The sequence below is a fragment of the Ceratotherium simum genome, chromosome 22 (genome assembly GCF_057802395.1).
Source record: "Ceratotherium simum simum isolate JZ-2026a chromosome 22, ASM5780239v1, whole genome shotgun sequence".
NCBI lineage: Eukaryota > Metazoa > Chordata > Mammalia > Perissodactyla > Rhinocerotidae > Ceratotherium > Ceratotherium simum.
Genome location: NC_141921.1, coordinates 8,505,981 through 8,525,756, shown reverse-complemented (window position 1 = coordinate 8,525,756; position 19,776 = coordinate 8,505,981). Strand labels below are relative to the sequence as shown.

General features: G+C 34.7%; 1 protein-coding gene across 5 annotated transcripts in view; it reads right to left on the bottom strand.

The window, feature by feature from the left end:
* Positions 1 to 19,776, bottom strand: part of FAF1 (Fas associated factor 1) — a 487,297-nt gene that overhangs the window by 79,546 nt on the left and 387,975 nt on the right. For all 5 annotated transcript variants that reach the window (XM_087445969.1, XM_087445971.1, XM_004438535.3 and 2 more), the window contains 2 exons: positions 12,466 to 12,602; positions 8,181 to 8,269 (listed from right to left, as the gene is read on the bottom strand). In XM_087445969.1, the coding sequence (XP_087302095.1) occupies positions 8,181 to 8,269; positions 12,466 to 12,602 (226 nt within the window). The remainder of the gene's footprint in view (positions 1 to 8,180; positions 8,270 to 12,465; positions 12,603 to 19,776) is intronic.

Below are 19,776 nucleotides of genomic sequence, written 5' to 3'. Positions count from 1 at the left end.
CTCAATATAGGAGCACCAGATATTAAAAGACCTAAAGGGAGAAATAGACAGCAATACATTAATAGTAGGGGATTTTAATATCCCACTTTCATTAATGGATAGCTCATCCAGACCGAAAATCAATAAGGAAACATTGGATTTAAATGACATGTTAGACAAGATGGACTTAACAGACATATACAAAACATTCCACCCAAAAGCAACAGAATATATATTCTTCTTAAGTGCACATGGAACATTCTCCAGGATACATCATATGTTAGGCCACAAAACAAGTCTTAATAAATTTAAGAAGATTGAAATCATATCAAGCATCTTTTCTATCCAAAATGGTAGGAAACTAGAAATGAATCACAAAAAGAAAACTGGAAAGTTCACAAATATGTGGAGATTAAACAATACACTACTGAACAACCACGGGTCAAAGAAAAAATTAGAAGAGAAATCACAAAATAACTTGAGACAAATAAAAATGGAAATACAACATAACAAAACTAGGGATGCAGTAAAAGTAGTTCTAAGAGGGAAGCTCATGGCAAGAAAGATCTCAAATAAACAACCTAATTTTACATTTCAAGGGAAGAGAAAAATAAGAAAAAACAAAGCTCAAAGTTAGTAGAAGGAAGGAAACAACAAAGATCAGAGTGGAAATAAATGAAATAGAAACTAAAAAGACAATAGAAAAGATCACTGAAGCAAAGAGCTGTGTTTTTTGAAAAGATAAACAAAATTGACAAACCTTTAGCTAGACTCACGAAGAAAAAAGAAAGGATTCAAAATCAGAAATGAAAGAGGAGACACTACAACAGATACCACAGAAATATAAAGGCATAAAAGACTATGAACAATTATACACCAACAAATTAGATCACTTAGAAGAAATGGATAAATTTCTAGAAACATACAACCTACCAAGACTGAATTATGAAGAAACAGAAAATCTGAATAGACCGATTACTAGTAAGAAGACTGAATCAATAATCAAAAATCTCTCAACAAGGGCCAGCCCAGTGGCGCAGCGGTTGGGTGCGCGCGCTCCGCTGCAGCGGCCCGGGGTTCGTGGGTTCAGGTCCCGGGCGCGCAGCAACACACCGCTTGCTAGGCCATGCTGTGGTGGCGTCCCATATACAGTAGAGGAGGATGGGTATGGATGTTAGCCGAGGGCCAATCTTCCTCAAGAAAAAGGGGGCGGATTGGCATCGGATGTTAGCTCAGAGCTGGTCCTCCTCACAAAAAAAAAAAATCTCTCAACAAACAAAAGTCCAGGACCAGATGGCCTCACTGGAGAATTCTACCAACATTTAAAGAAGAATTAATACCAATCCTTCTCAAACTCTTCCAAAAAATAGAAGAGGAAGGAATACTTCCAAACTCATTTTAGAAGGCCAGTATTACCTGGATACCAAAACCAGACAAGGACGGTACAAGAAATGTAAAGTACAGGCCAATATCCCTGATGAACATAAATGCAAAAATCCTCAACAAAATGTTAGCGAGTCAAATTCAAAAATACTTTAAAAGGATCATACATCATGATCAAGTGGGATTTATTCCAGAGATGTAAAGATGGTTCAATATCTGCAAATCAATCAGTGTGATACACCACATTAACAAAATGAAGGATAAAAATCATATGATCATCTCAACAGATATAGAAAAGGCATCTGACAAAACTCAACATCTATTTAAGATAAAAACTCTCAATAAACTGGGTGTAGAAAGAAAGTACCTCAACATAATAAAGACCACATATGACAAGCTCACAGCTGGCATCATACTCAACGGTGAAAAGCTGAAAGCTTTTTCTCTAAGATCAGGAACAAGACAATGATGCCCACTATTGCCATTTTTATTCAACATAGTATTGGAAGTCCTAGCCAGAGCAATTAGGCAAGAAAAAGAAAGAAAAGACATCCAAATTGGAAAGGAAGAAGTAAAACTGTCACTAGTGGCAGGTGACATGATATTATAAAGAGAAAAGCCTAAAGACTCCACCAAAAAACTGTTAGAACTAATCAGTGAATTTGGTAAAGTTGCAGGATACAAAATCAATATACAAAAATCTGTTACATTTCTACACACTAGTAACAAACTACCAGAAAGAGAAATTAATAAACCAATCCCACTTACAATTGCATCAAAATGAATAAAATACCTAGGAACAAATTTAATCAAGGAGGTGAAAGATCTGTATACTGAAAACTGTAAGACACTGACGAAAAAAATTAAAGACACAAATAAATGGAAAGATATTCTGTGCTCACAGATTAGAAGAATTAATATTGTTAAAATGTCCATACTACTCAAAGCAATCTACAGATTCAATGCAATCTCTATCAAAATTCCAATGGCATTTTTCACAGAAATAGAACAAATAATCCTAAAATTTGTATGGAACAACAAAAGACCCCAAACAGCCAAAGCAATCTTGGAGAAAGAAGAACAAGGCTGGAGGCATCATGCTTCATGATTTCAAACTATATTACAAAGCTATAGTAATCAAAACAGTATGATATTAGCATTAAAAGAGACACAGAGATCAATGAAACAGAATAGAGAACCCAGAAATGAACTCACGTGGTCAATTAATTTACAACAAAAGAACCAAGAATATACAATGGTGAAAGGACAGTCTCTTCAATAAACGGTGCTGCAAAAACTGGACAGCCACACGCAAAAGAATGAAACTGAAGCATTATCTTACACCATACACAAAAATCAACTCAAAATGGATTAGACTTGAATGTAAGACCTGAAACCATAAAAGTCCTAGAAGAAAACATAGGTGGTATGTCCCTTGACATCAGTCTTAGTGATGATTTTTTGGATCTGACACCAAAAGTTAATGCAACAAAAGCAAAAATAAACAAGTGGGACTACATCAAACTAAAAAGCTTCTGCACAGCAAAGGAACCATCAACAAAACAAAAAGGCAACCTACCAGTGGGAGAAATGCGAGAAATGATTTGCAAATCATACATCTGATAAGGGGTTAATATCCAAAGTATATAAGGAACTCATACAACTCAACAGCAAAAAAAAATCTGATTAAAAAATGGACAGAAGATCTGAAGAGGCATTTTTCCAAAGACAACATACAGATGGCCAACAGGTATATGATAAGGTGCTCAACATCACTAATTATCAGGGAAATGCAAATCAAAACCACATGAGATATCACCTCACACCTGTTAGAATGACTATTACAAAAAGACAAGAAATAACAAGTGTTGGCAAGAATGTGGAGAAAAGGGAACCCTTGTTCACTGTTAGTGGGATTGTAAATTGGTGTAGCCACCATGAAAAACAGTTTGGAAATTCCTCAAAAAATTAAAAATAAACTACCATTTGATCCAGTAATTCCACTCCTGGGTATTTAACCAAAGCAAACGAAAACACTAACTTGAAAAGATATATGCATCCCCATTGTTCACTGCAGCATTATTTACAATAGCCCAGACATGGAAGCAACCAGATGTCCATCAACGGATGAATGGATAAAGAAAATGTGGTATACACACATACACTCACACACACAGGAATATTATTCAGCTATAAAAAAGAAGGAACTCTTGCCATTTCCGAGAACATGGATGGACCTTGATGGCATTAGGTTAAGTGAAATAAGTCAGAGAAAGACAAATACTATATGATCTCACTTATATGCAGAACCTAAAAAAAGAATATCAAGCTCACAGACACAGAGAACAACTGGTGGTTGCCAGAGATGGGGGTTGGGGGGTAGGGTGGGTAGAGGGTGAGTAAAATGAGTGAAGGTGGTCAAAAGGTATAAACTTTCAGTTATAAAATAAATATAATGTACAGCATGGTGACTATAGTTAACAATACTGTATTGTACATTTGAAAGTTGCTAACAGAGTAGATCTCAAAAGTTTTCATTATGAGGAAAAAAAATTGTAACTATGTGTGGTGATGGATGTTAACTAGATTTACTGTGGTGATCATTTGGCAATATATACCAATATCGAATCATTATGTTGTACACCAGAAACTAATCCAATGTCATATGTAAATTATATCTAAAAAAAAGAAAAGAATCCTTTTTCTGAACAGAAAGCAATTACCTACAGAAAGTCATCTATGGTATACTCAGCTATCCATTTAGTGCCCTAATCCTCAACAGTTAACTCAGTTAGCCCTTCCTGCTCAAAGTTACTGTTGGGTATTAGATCTTCTATGACTATTGCATTTTCAGTAGAATTCTGATGTTTAAAAATACTGCATTTTTGGTTTTTTTGTATCTCACATATAAGTTGACATGCAGCTCTATCAGGGAAAACTCTCCTAACAGAACTACTGGCCAGTATCCTTGGTACCTTCAGGAAGTAGTCCAGATATATTTTCTAAAAGACTGATAGCAAAATATCCTTTTGAAGGTTGGTCTGTTTTATGTTTCACTTTAGTTTTTGCACAAATATAGTGTTTTTATTCTCTGTCTGTCTTGTGATGACTTATTCCTGTTTTAAAGAAAACATCAACAGAAGCCAGAATCTGTATCCTGTTTATCATTGTTGGCTCTGGAAAGAGAATAGTATGACAATGGTGAGATTTTAAATAGAGGAAAGGAAAATGAGTGGAGTGCTTAAAACACTAAGATAAAGACAAAGCTTAGGACAAAAAAGCTACACATTCCATGCAGCAAACCACAGAGCCAACAATTGCCTTTGGCAACACAAAAGCTGCCATGAGCCAATAAGCATGGCCGCCCTGTGCTGTGGCAGTACTGTTTCTGAGTCCAAATCAGCACCCTTTAAGATAGGCCCAGACTGTCCCTCTGGCATATTTTGCCCATGTTCCAACAGTATATTCTTAGAATTACTAAAGAAATGAAAATGATGTAACTGCCCTTGAAATCTGCCCTGATCTCTAATATCTGGATTGTGACAGTTACTGAGCTATTGCTCAGATACAAGTTAACCAGAGAGGTTAGGCTGGAAAGGAGTAATCCTTGCACCTATAATATAGGATCCTAAATAAGTTAGTGTTGAATGGATGAACAAACAAACAAATGAATAAAACAATAAATAGATTAGGAACTAGGTACCATAAACTCTGGATAATCAGAGGTTTCTAAATTACTCATGGCTAAAAAAATAGTGCATATGAAAAAAATTGAATCCATTTACAGGTTAGAAAGCACCTATTGTTTGGAACCAGGCTGTAAGCAAAAATAGATTCTAAAATGTGCTACTGCCATGTAGTGATATTTGCTTTCCTCCTCATCCCTTCTCTGCCAATAGCCTTTCATCAGAGCAAAGCACCTCTCTGTCCTCAGGACCTAGTCCAGTGCTATGTACTTGATAGATGCTCAGTAAACACAAAACCAGACTAATACCATTAATGAAAATGTCTATGAATAAAGCTATAGGCAGTTCTGTCAAAACAGAGACTCATATAATATATACTTCTTGGTTAGAGATAGAATAATTAGTGATATACAGGTTAGTCCACTCTGGGCCACTGAAGAATGATTCAGGGTATGAATATGGTTTAGGCTTGGTTTTATTTAATAAAAGCTTTATATAGTATAGACATTTTTGGTTGCACTAATATGATGGAATCACTGAAGTGATGGATGTAAGTGAACCAAAGTTAAGTTTAAATAAATTCAGGCCTAGGAAGCCATCCTCCAAATCTGTTCACGAATGTGATTTTAATTACAAGCTTAAGATAAAGTCTTACTTGAAATTTTTTAAAAAGGCAAATTCCCAATTACAAGGGACAGTGTTTCTTGTCACATACTGAGCAGATACCAAATCATTATGATCTCTGCATAGTCCAAAAGAAGTCTTTAAATTTAGAAAAGCTTTTCTTAGGAACTCTACTTGTGACCTGAATGATAACTTTCATGAAGACACTCTAAAAACAAAGAGAAATTCTTACCTCTTGCAGTTAAATTTCAATAAAAATTTCAATTATATGGAGCCTTGGATTTTTCCTGTAACCCTCGTATTAAATTTTGTGCTCCGTATTAAAGGAATTAAAGTCAATTTCTTTACCAATGAATTATAAGGAACACAAACTCAGATGAAAGAATGAACTGGGAATATGCATGCAAATATTGTGCATTCACATTATTATACAGCATAATCTGTAAATCTAGTACTGAGACTCAAGATTTAAGACGGCTGAAGAACGAGTTTAGTGAATTATTGTCAATCAATGCCTCTATTCCAGGATAAACGTAATCTTGAATGGCAACACACCTATTATTACAAATTCCTAAATAAGTACAGTACTTCATTATTTCAAAATGTCACTGTCAATTTAGAGTAACAGATAAACATCTTTCAACCATATACCCGATTACCTTTCCTTCAGAGTAAATGAAACACTGACTATTAAGAAAAATTACAAAATTAACATTTTTACAGCAATAAAAGAAATCTAATGAGCATTAAAACACTAAACTAGTTATAGCACTCCAAATTTTCATATTTGTTAATATGGATACACCAGGTTTTATACCATTGTAATCAAGTATTATTTTTTCAAGTCACATTATTTCATATAAATTCTTTCAAGTATTCATTTATTCAATCATTTGACAAACATTTATTGAGTGCCAACTTTGTCCTTGGTACACTGCTAGGGGATAGAGTTACAAATGTGAATATGATACAACCTTTGCTCTTAATAAACAGTCTAATGGAAGACAGAAACAAGTAAATACAGTGAAATACAATAGTACAAGGTTATAATGAAATTATCTACATGTTTCCCATTTGCAATAGCTAAAGGGTGTTCTATTGAAAACACTCATCATACCTGGAAACTTCTGATCATTCCTCAGAAATCAAACTCTCCCTTATTTGTTCTATGGAAATCTTTTTTTTTAATTAAAAACAAACAGAAAATTAAAAAGGATAATTTTATAAATATCTGTGAACTTAACACCTCAAATCAACAAATGCTAGTGTTTGTTTCATATTTTATCTTAAGGCTATTTTCCAAGTTCAGAAATTTCTTGACGGATAAAGTACTAATGATTACTTGAGATTATTATAGGTCCTACCACCTGTGTGACCTTAGGTAAATTAACTTAACCTTTATGATCCTTAGTTTTCTCATCTGAAAAGTGGAGATAATAATACCAATCTGTGCTAGATTATCTTCCATTTGGCCCTCAGTATCCATGCTCCACCTAGCTTTTTGACCAGGGAGGTTCTCTTGCCTTTCAGCTTCCCATTAGGTTATGTCAATAGGAGGTACTAGCAGGAGCTCAGCGTGTGGAAGGAAAGTGAAGCTATTCTCTGGTTTCCTCCCTACCAGGTCACCAAGGGCTGGCTATATCCCTCTATCAGAAGCAGTTCTCTCCATAACCTACCCTCTCCTAGACCTTTATGCCAGGGGTGGTAAGGGCTCCCTTTAGCCCTAGAGTCTGTACTATCCATTGTTGACTTCCATAAACCCTGTCTATATCTTTATAAACAGTTCCCTTATTAAATTTTCTCAAATAACCTAGTTTGAAAGTGCCATCTGTTTCCTCCCAGAACTCTGTCTGACTCATAAACAACCTCATGAGGTTGTTTTGAGGATCACATGAGATGATAAATGTAAAGTGCTTACCACAGTGCTTAGCACATCATAAATATTCAGTAAGTGTTGACTACTATTGTCATTATTAATATTGTTGTTACTATTATTTTATTTGAGGTTCCATGCTCATGTCATCTATACCATTTAAATATGCTTGGGAGATGGAGAAATCCAGAATTCTGGAGATCTTTTACTAATTCTTACAGTGCTTCAAAAATACGTTCAAATGTGAAATGTGTTTACTGCTAACCAATCTTAATATTTAAAAAGAGTACGAGGACGTTAACAGTGACTGAAAACCCTATATGGTAGACCGGATTTCCTGGGCTGTATTTTCTTCTGTAAACATACTTTGGAATTCATTTCCTGCAAGTTGACCTCCAGCCACCACTCCAAATCTAGCAAAGTATAAATGTCCATAAAGTTAAACAAATTGTTGGGTCTTGGGGTCATAAAAAGAATGGACTGAAAGGTAAACTCAATGGCATAAAAGTCCTTAGTTAATCTGGAAATGCATCTTCATCATCCTTATTTACCAATCATGACATAGGCAAGCATCACCATTTGACAAATTATCTCATCAAAATCCTATTAAAGGTCTACTTAACCTTTCACCTTACCTCATCCTTTATATCTTCCTGTTGTTGGGCTGTGAAGATCTCCATTGCTGCCATGAGTCTCATCATTAACTCATCCACTGTTGTGTTACCTAGCAACACATGGAGATTGTCAAACTTTACACTATTAAAGTTATTATAAAATGGAAAGTGATTCTACAATTAATCAGTAAGGAATAACTACAGTCTAAAAAAATTTACAGACTACTATGCTAATATCTAGTTAAAATACTTTCATGTTTTAATTGAAGTTTCCTATGTTATATAAGAAAGAGTAGCGCAATATACCAGCAGTTGAAATTTCAGAATATTTAGATTTGAGGGAACAGTTTCTTAATATGAAGAATTTTTAACACTATAAAGGAGAATGTCCAAGTCATGAGGATAAAAAGTTCTTTTAAGTTATGAAATCTTACCTATTTAATCACACTAGCAACAACTACCATTTGGTTATATGCCAGTGATTTGGCTAAGCACTTTGTATATATTATCTCATTTAATCTGTACAAAAATTCTACGAAGTTGTCATTATGATTTTGATTTTAAAGAGAAGGAAAATGAGGCTTAGAGAGCTCAAGTAACCTGTCCAACTAAGGTAAATTTCCTCAAGCTGGTGGGACTAGGATTTGAAACCATATGAGTTTGACTCAAAAATCTATCCTCTTTGCCACCTCAATACACTGTTTACTTAGAATTATCTTCTATCAATAAAAATTCTTTGGTGTAACAAACAGTAATTCAATTTCTGAAAAAAATCTATTTCTTTTTTTTGACCAACTGGTATTTTTCCCCTCTCAGCTGCTTTCAAATGACTATGCTATATAATCTTTATGAAGAGAGTAATTAAAATGTTTGATTCTACTTAATGCTATTTGATTCCCTGTCCAACTCCATAACAAACATATAGCACATATATGCCATTTCATGAATGCATTAAGTTCTGTTATTTGCTTTGGATGCATCTACAAGAGAGAAATTCATGATGATATATAAAGATATAGCAATTCTTCTCTTCTTTCAAAGCTACAGGCAAAAAAGTCCATCTTCCTCCAGGGCCTGAGAAGGGGTCTTGTTGTCCCCTTAATGAAATGGCCACTAACAGGAAAACAAATAGCAAGCATCCTTGCTGGTGTTCTTCCAGAGTAGGGCTTGACTAACATGATCTTTCAACGGTCCTTTTCCCAGTTTTCCTTATGACCACTGGCAGCATGGGGTTGGGTAGTATCTGTGGTCCTTAGCAAAAGAAATGATCTAATTTGGTCACACCAGCACTATTCTCTCAATAAATAAGCTAGAGAACAAATATTATCTTGATGTGGTATCACGGTATTGAGAAAGTAGAATTGATTTTGTAGTCATAATTCTAAACCTAGTTCCGCTACTTACAAACTATACGACCTAGTACCTAGAAATTACCTAGCACATGACAAGGGCTTAATAAATATTCAGTTAGCAAACCAGTGAATAAGTGAATGAGTGAGCGACTGTAGCTCTCTAAGGATCAATTTCCTTATCTGCAGAATGAAGATAACACTACCTCTGTAGGGTTCTTAGAAAGATTAGAGATAATGTAAAGTGCCTGGTACATAGTACACACACAATCACTGGTAGTTGTTATTAACGGATATGACAAATGGCAAAAAAAAAGTTTAGGAGCACCTTCAATGTAGATTTTGTTACTGGGCAAATCTTTGGGTTTCCATTTCTTATTTGCAAACCGTAGGGACTAAGATTCAGGGTATGGGGCATGAGTACTTTATGGCAGGTACCGGAATGAACAATAGGAAAATATTATAGTTATACAGGTGACTACATACTGGCCATTAATTTTCAGGTTTAAGCTACTGCTTATCAACTATGCTTCAGCCCTAACTGTAAGGACTCACTGCCAAACTGGACTTGTAGGTACTTTATACCTAAGCCCTTAATGATCCAAGACAGAGAAAAGGTACCAATTAATTCAGTTCAGGGTATATTTATTCTTCATAGCCTATTGCAATTGTGTTCAACTTTTTGGTTTTAGAACCTCTCTACATCTTAAAAACTATCAAGATCCTCAAAGAATTTTATAGTTATCAACATTAACTGTTAGAAATTAAAACTGAAATATTTAAAACATATTTATCAATTCATTTAAAAGTAACAACAATAAACCCATTACATGTTAATATAAATATCACATTTTTATAAGAAATGACTCTGCATTGCAAAAGAGAAAGTTTAGTGAGAAGAACGGCATTGTTTGAACATTTTTGCAAATCTCTTTAATGTCTGGCTTAATAGAACCCAACTGGATTCTCGTAACTACTTCTACATTAAACCAGTGTCAGTGTTGTCTTGGTTGAAATTTATGAAGCAAATCTGGCCTCACACAGATATGTAGCTGGAAAAGGGAGGAGTATTTTAATAGATAATTGTAGATATTCTTCTTTAATGTACCCGAACTGACCAGTGGAAGTCTCTTCAAGGTTAGGTACGTAAGGAATTTGGAACCACATCTATGAACTTTTTGTACTTTGTTATATTAAAATCCACTGGTCTATCTTGCTCTTTGAATGGATCTTTTACCCATGCACGATTTTCTAACAACCTGCAATGGTCATTTGGAAGATACTCGTTCACTGAGTTACACATTTCCTCTGAATGTTGACACACCTAATTATGTGATACCAAAAAATCACATTTGTTAACATCACCACTGATGTCATCAGAAAAGTATTTAGGCTGTCAATCTTATGGTGGAGGATATAACTTTTTGCTTAAAAGCTCAAATTTTATCACTAGCAACAAATATTGTCAGTTCTTTTTCTTGAAGTGACAGATTCACTTTGTTCATTCTGGATAAAATGCCAAATACTCAGGCTAAGTAAGTATAGTTTGTCTGTCAGTCATTTTCAAGTAAAAATGATGTGCTGTTTAAAAAAAAAAAAAAAGACTAGTTCAACTGCCCAAGAAACCACACAAGTGCTTTTCTTTGAGACTACCAGTGTACCCTAAAATACAGCAGAAGTGCTTTCTCCATAACCCCCATTTTGTCACACAAACTATAAAAAGAGTTAAAATTTAATAAAAGTAATACTTTTTTTAACTGTACATATATGGAGGTAAAGAAATATGACTACTAGTACAGTTTTGTGTCATGGTCTTGATTCGTGCTACGGTGCCAGCAGTTTTACACAACATTGATTTTGCGCCACCAGTGCAAATGTCAACACACTAAAAAAGGCAAAAAGAAGTCTTATTACTATTATGAAAATAATCTTGACCTTGCAGATCCCCTGAAAGGGTCTAGGGGACTGCTAGGATCCATGGACCACACTTTGAGAACCACTAGCTATTGTAATATTGCCTGTGACAGGGAAAACAGGCATGAAATATTGTCTTCATTATCCATTTACCCCATGCAATTTGTTCCCCTAGCAGGTCTTCTTTAACATGGTTTATGAAACTGAATGCTCTAGTTATAGAGAATACATAATAGAGGTTTTGTTTTACTCGAGTTTTAAGGGCACTAGAATTTACACCCCATCTCCATCACATTACCTGTTATAGAACTTTTGATTTAAATAGTGACAGAAATTAAGTAACTCAGACACAAGCTTTAGCTTGGGGCACTTGTAACATCTTTTTCCCTGTGGCATAGAGAAGATATGCTGATTTCAATTTAGGCTTTGACATGAATAAGGTAATATTTTATACTAATCCTTGGGGTACATTAATAACAGTAAAAAAAAAAAAATCATTCACATTTTTTTTTTCAAAGAATGTGCACTATGATTAAATTCACTGGCATCCTATAGCTTCATGCCTCAGGGTTGCATCCCAGACATGGATTCATACAAATAAGTGGAAACAATTGCCACTGTGAACAATTCAATTCACACTATCCAGTCTTTGGTTTTTCCAGATAACTCAAGCATTTCTTTCAACTAATCAACATTACAGCAAGAAATCAATATATATATATATAAGAAATGTCATATCTGACAACTGGTTATGACTTAATTGCTAGTTTACAGAATTTAGCAATTCTAAACATTTAACATGATTATCCTATGTCCCAAGGGCTGTGCAATTTTATTAAGACATTTCTGTTGGATTTTCATGTAGCATATTTCATTTTTCATAGCACCTATACTTTTTGAAAATGTTCTTTTGTAGGATGTTCTATATTTTAAAATGCAAAGATATTCAGCAATACAAAGAATTACTGTCAGCTTTGATGGTAAATATTACAAGGTTATTAAATACACAAGACACTCTACTTCCCTTGTGACATGTACTTTACCTTGTATCACATTTAATACTTCATTAGAAGATCGCTTTCCCATAATAATCAGAAAAAGTGGAAACTGATCTGTTTTTTGAGTCCGAATGGTCTGTGCAACAACACTGCCAAAGTGTCTATTGCACATTGTCAGAAATCTAAAATGAGACAAAATCCAAAAGTAAGTTTCACTTCAGAGTTTAATAAATTCACTAGTACTCCAACAAAAAACTCATTAAGTGTTTTATTAGTTATGTTAAAATTAGGCAGCCTGTCTGATCTCAGTATGTAAAATCTTGCTATACTGAGTTTTCAATTACATCATAAATGATACAGAAATGATTATCATAAAGAAAAGCAAGCAGCACACCCTAAACGCTGTCTGGGGCTGACAGCATAGGATTTTTAGTCTTAAACACTGCAAGCTGTACTACCCTAAACTATGAGAAAAACAAACAAAATGAATTTTAAGAGGAAAGAATTTCTTTAATAGGACAAATATTGCATAGTACAAAGTTAAACTGACTAGCATTATCCTAGTCGGAACAGAATTTAGCAACATTTTCACAAGCCTTTAGAATCAAGAATTGTACTTTAAATTGTGTTTTCTCCAGTAGTAGCAGGTCTTTTAGTTTTATACTTAGTATGGGATAAAAATAATAATTCTAAGCTTTTGACCAAAAAAACCTCAGAGATATTAGCATACCGAAGTCTAGCATTAGTATTCTTAACACGATCTGGAATAAATGAAAAAACTGATAAAGCTTTTCTCTTCTATTAGAGGACTGTTTGAAATTAGCATTTCTTTCAAGAGAAAAGGGTAGCTTATGATATGTTTTCAGATCTGATGGTAAAAAGTAAATGTCATAATAATAATGAATTATGAAAGACCAAATGCAAATATAGAATGCTTTAATAAGATCCAATTTAATAAAGTCTGTAAAAATAATGGACTTTTAATAACATAGGTCACAAAAGGCAAAACAGTGGAAATTCTGGGGACTAGCCACTGGTACTGGCTTATTAATTCTTAATTATGTTCATGAAAGGCAACTTAAATCGTGTGTTTTCTTATGCCTTATGATAATATTTTAGGTAACAACTCCTCTGAAATGTATGTTCTAGCTGATGAGCAAAGTCCTGCCGTCACATGCATTAGAAGGTAAATCTATTTGAAAAGACAAATGGCATTAAAATGTCATGTGCTCAGATTCATTTGATATCCAAATTCAAAACAGAATCAAACCTCTTAATTTTTAAAGCCAATATATTTCTTGTCTATAGAAATTCATCCCAGAAATTTAGGCTGAATCCTCCACAAAACTTGTGCTGTGACTACAGAAAGTAGACCGTGTTAAGGGCCACTAGAACTGTCAGCAAGAGTGTCAAGACAAGTTAGCACCACTGCAGTAAGTTCACTGGGAGGCAGGTTCAGATACACATTTAGGCAGCAATAACCAGACCTCATGGCAATCTGAAATGACAAGGCCTTAAGAAACCCATTATTGGCCATGAAATATCAGTGCCCCCATGAAAATTCAGATTTTCACATTCCACAACTATTACGGGATAAAGGTGGTCAAGCAGCCTAAGCCTCCATACCAAATTTCACACCCATATAGCTTTAATTCATCAATGGAGATGTGTAGACCAGGAGACTAGACAGTCAGGACCTCACTTTTCTTTCTGCTTCTTACTAATATATCTGAAGTCAGTCTTGACCCTGATCTGATCACTGGCAGCCTCTGAAATTAAAGATGTCAAAAAACAGTTGGAATGTCATTTCCTACAAAAGGGAGAAAATAAGTCCTTGTTGCTTTCACACCGATGGATTAAGTGGATATCACACAGTAGATGCCATCACAGCACTAGTCTCACAAGTGATATTAAATACTAGTGAAACAACGCACCCCCAAAAAAAGGAAAGAAGGAAAGAAGGCAGGCAGGTAGGCTGGCTGGCTGGGTTAGTGGTTTTAAGAATTCAATTTCAAGACAATTTTGCCCGGAAATTGTGTATTCCCAAATTTTCTTTTTGTGAAAATGAGTTAGAAGGGAAAATAATTACAAAAATGTAGGTGTCTTACTGGGTTTAAATTAATACGTAACACAAATTTCAAAACTACACAAAACATATTCAAGAGAGGTATAGCCTTCAAAGGCACATTAGCCATTCAATTAACTATAAAAAACAACAAAGTGATCAGTTTTCTACCAGGTATTGGCAAATCATTCTAATTTTTTGGAAGTAGTTAAGAAATATACAGTGATCACGCAGCCACTTGATGCTTTCTAGTGGCCTTAACTAACAATTTGTTCTAATCAAAGAGAGACTTTGTTAACATTTTAATTAATCTGATTAATCTTCCTAAGATCTGAATCATGTTTACTTTGAGATTTTCAAATTGCAATCATCACAAGCCTGTAGGGCCAATGGACAGCCCCAAATTACAAAATTCCTACTCATCAGTTCCTTCCATTACAATTTACAAGAACTTCACAACACAGATATCAAATCTTTCTCATGGCTGGGAGGCTCTGCTTCTTCCTCTCAAGATCATTCACAGCACACTACTAGCAGCAAAAATCCAGTTCAAAACATTAGAATAAAAACAGACACAGGAAAAACAAGTTATTTTAAGAGAAAAGTGTGGTTCTCATAATTGTGGTATTTTCTCCCTTGTAAAGACAGAAAACGTGCTAGTGCATCTAGTGGCAGCACCAAAGTTGTCAACCTAACTACACATGGTGTTCATCAGAGTTAGGTGTCATGAAGGGATAAATGGTTTCCACAGCAATTGGATTCCTGAAATCTCAAACCCAATGGGAGAAGCAATGACAAGTGTTCTGTGGCAAGGAGGAATGGCTTTGTTTTTTAATTATAAAAGATTTTAATAAATCAAACAGCCTACTCATTACAGACCTATGTGAGGAGGGGAAATAACAAGCTGCCATATCAACTCCTAAAGCCAAAAGCTAAAGTGACAAATTTGAAAAGACAAAGAACAAATGCCCTCACTAAGGGGGTAAAACGAGGGAGGGAGGAAGGGGAAGAAGGAAGGGATGAGAAAATGCATGAAAGAAAATGGTTAATCACAAACTAGGTAGAATAAAACAAACAACTCATTGGTCCCTGGGGGGTGGGGGGTGGGCTGGAGGGTGGTGGTGGTTAGGGAGTGGGAAGTCTCAAACTCTGGCCTTGCTGAAGAAATGAAATATAATTAGTAGCTGATATTCACCAGTTCTTGCTATTAGAATCCAAAATTGGAAGATAAAATCTTATCTTTTAATCTAACGTTTGGGGAGAAAAATAACAGAACATCTGATGGCTAGCGTATATTAATCATTAGTAAAATTCTCAGTCTCTGAAGCATAGATCTTTTCTATCTTGCTAATGGAAAGTAGGATTACTAATAAATCAGATATGGGAAAAAGTAATCTCATTTTAATTCAAAACAGGATATAGTTTAGTTTCCTTCAATCAAAGTCATAATTATACATCAGTGAATTTTACTAAGCTGTAGTCCAAAATAAAATATATACTAAAAGAAACACAGCAATTTAGGGAGGTGGCAATAAAATTCCATAAACATTTACTGTCTACATACTGTATACCAGGTAATGTGAAAGGAGGCACATTTTATAAAAAATGGAGGCCACAAAACTGCCACCTACTCTGTGTGAGGCTTCCTGATTATTACATTTCAATGTGACTTCCATCAATTTAAAGGCGCCTCAGATGTAAAGTGGGAATAACACTTACCTTTAAAAGACTTATATTATTGTTAGATACAGAAAGCACTCAGAATTGTGCCTTGAATAAGGTAAGCCCTTAAAATTGGTAGCTATTTTATTATTAATTATATAATGATATTTAACATTTTTATAATTACTTTCAGAATTAAAAAGAAGATATTTTGCATAGTTAGATATAGCATCAAAGAATTGTTAACTAAACAAGAGTCACTGGTTTTATTTTCATGCAGAGAATGAAAGGGCAGGTATTGATATTTGGAAAATAAGAAAACACAATTATAGATTCTGCAGCTGTGCAATACTACAAAACTTTACACATTTAAAAGTAGATATGAAACTAAAATCACTATTTTCTTTTTAATACATTTATGTTTAGTAATGTTAATTAATTTAAAACCAAGAATCAATATCAAAATTTCTGGCTGCTTACCCTTGAGCCATTAAACACATTAAATGTCTTTCTAATAACGTGTGAACCATTTCTCCAAAATGAGAGGTTACTGAGCAGAAGAAATTCATGTTCAACAGTGCTACAGGACTTCTCCCGTATCACTGAAGAGTTTGAGGCAAGTTGTTCGTACATACTTAGCTGCAGCTGCTAACCTTTTAAAGCCATTTTGGTTTAAGGAGGCTCTTCGCTTTAAAATAGACCAAACTAGCAGTTTTCGCTACAGTAAAAAGCTTCATTGCTTAACACATACTCATTCATGTGTCCAGGGTTTGTTCAATCACATTTAAGTACAGTGGTAGAAAAACCAGAACATAAGATAGAGAAAGGACCTTAGACATCATCTACCTATTAGCCAGCACACAATTCCCCTTTTCCCCTTAATAGGGAAATTTAAGCAAAGGTTCTTTAATGTGTGAAGTTAGACTAGCACCGTTAAGGATACCCAAATCAGGAAGCCACCGAGTTTTCTCTCCTACCACAACATCGTTTCCACAAGTTTGCATGCCCATCTCATTGTTTAGCTCAGTTCTGGAGATCCCATTGGGAATGATCTTCCGTATCCCTGGCACATGCCCCTTTGTCCTTTGATGGTGGCTTTGATTTTTGGAAATAGTTCCAAGTCTTTGGTTCAAACTGAGGTAAACAAGGGACATGACAAAGCTGGGGGACACTGACTACACAGGCAGTGATCTTCAAGTTTTAATGGCCTAGGAATCCCCTAAGGAGTTTATTGAAAGGCAAGTTTCTTAGCCCTATTGAGATTCTGATTCAATAGATTTGGGGTAAGGCCCAGGAAAAGTATCTTTTTAATAAGCTGCCAACTCCACTCCAGGTGATTCTGATGCAAATAGTTAACAAACCACACTTTGAGAAACACTGCTTTCAGCACACAGGTCTGCTTTCCTTGTAAGGCTTTAAACTGTCTCTGAAGGCAGTTCTTAAAGAAGTTGTCCTCAAAATGTTTGGGGCAATGGCGGCTTCACTGGACCCAGTGTCTAGTTTCCTGAGGCAATGACCATGTTGAAGACATTAATTCTCACTTGTTTGATTTGTGTAAGTGAGCAGCAACATGATGTGAGACAAACAAATACCTCTAAAGGCTGTGAGCTCCAGGTGATGGAGGAAAAACAATGCAGGGAAGGCGAGGTTACAATATAAAATAGAGTAGTTAGGAAGAGTCTGAGAAGTTGATTTTTGATCAAAAGCTCAAAAGAGGTGAAGGAGGAAGTGAAACACATTATCTCCAGGAAAAGAATTCCAGGCAGAGAGAACAGCAAATACAAAGACCTTGAAGGTGGAGAGTATCTGACATATTTGAAAGGTTACAAGGTTAGTATAGCTGGAGCAGAGTGAAACATAGAAGACAAAATTGATAATTTTGACTATTTTTACATGGTAAAAAAACACCATAACAAGATCAAAAGATAAATGATGAACAGGGGAAAAAATTCTGAATTTCAAACCACAGGAAAAAAGCTAACTTCCCTAATATATAAACAACTCTTACAAAATAATAAGGAAAAAATCAACAAACAATATATAAAAGCTCCCAGAAATGGAAACAGTAACAGCTCATAAACATGTGAAAAGATTTACTCAAAATAACTCATAGTGAGTTAACTCCTAATTAAAGCTGCACTAAGAAAGCATTTTTCATCTGTCAGATTAGGAGAGAGAAAAAAATTTGGTAATACCTTGCATTGGCAAGGTTATAGGAAAACAGGCCCTATTGTACAGTTAGTAGTAGTGAAATGGAACCAAGTCCCTTGTGGGCAATTTGCCAATATCTGTTAAAATAAAAAATGCACACATACTCTTAACCTAGCACTCCGACATCTGGGAATTTAGTCTATAGATATATTTTCATGTGGAAATCACCTCTGTGCACAGGTAATTATTGTAGGTTGTAATAGCAGAATATTGGGTGTAACTCAAATGTCCACAAATAGAATCTTGTTAAATAAATTATAGCATCTTATGGAATTTAAAGGAATACCATGTAGCCAGAAAACAGAAGGAGTTCTTCATGAACTGATATGGAATATCTTTAAGATACAGTCATGCACCACATGACGTTTCAGTCAATGAGGGACCTCATATATGACGGTGGTCCCATAAGATTAGTACCATACAGCCTAGGTGTGTAGTAGGCTATACCATCTAGGTTTGTGTAAGTACACTCTATGATATTTGTACAACAACCAAATCGCCTAACAACGCATTTCTCAGAACATGTCCCCGTCATTAAGTGACACAGGACTATATAATGTTAGTGGAAAAAGCAAGGTGTCAAATAGTGTTTATCATTTGTGTAAAACTGGGGAAAAATAAATATATATTAGGTTGTTTATATATAAAATAATTTCTGGATGGATAAATAAGAAACATAACATTGCCTTTAGGGAGGGTAACTTAGAGACAGGGCTAAGTATGAGACTTTTCTTTACATACTGTTTTATGCGTTTTGAGTTTTCATTAATGTGATGTAATAGCCAATCATGAAATAAATATCAGATTCAAAAGATAGGAACTCCCTTACAAAAACAAAGAAAAATTACAGGTAATATCAATTCCGTAAACTTTTAACACAATGTTAATCATATTTGTCTAATTCTTATCAGTCTTTTGTTGAAATATATCTCTTCGTTTTTGTGGTAATCGTTGTCTGGGTGGACACAATTTTTTATCCTTCTACACAATAGTAATGAACAAGCATTTTAAATGGTTGAATAATATTCCATTGAGTAGATGTATACGTGGCTGTATTCATAACTATTCACCTACAACTAGATTTTTCTGTTTTTTTATCATTATAAATAATATTGGGATAAATATCCTGAAGTATTTCCCTAAGAAAAAAATTCTATGAAGTGAAATTACAGGGTAAAAGGGGAGAATCATTTAATGACTATTGATACATACTATCAAATTGTTTTCTAAAAGAATGATATAATGCCTCTCCATGCAAATGCAAATATTGTATGCATGTTAGAGAACACAGCAAAACTAAAAGCAAATTTAAGAAAACAGAGGATGAGATTTTGGGAAGATTTAATACAAAAAGCATCTCTCATCTGTCTGAGGCTTAGACTTCCCAGTAAGAGTAAACCGTTAAATTGTCTCAATAG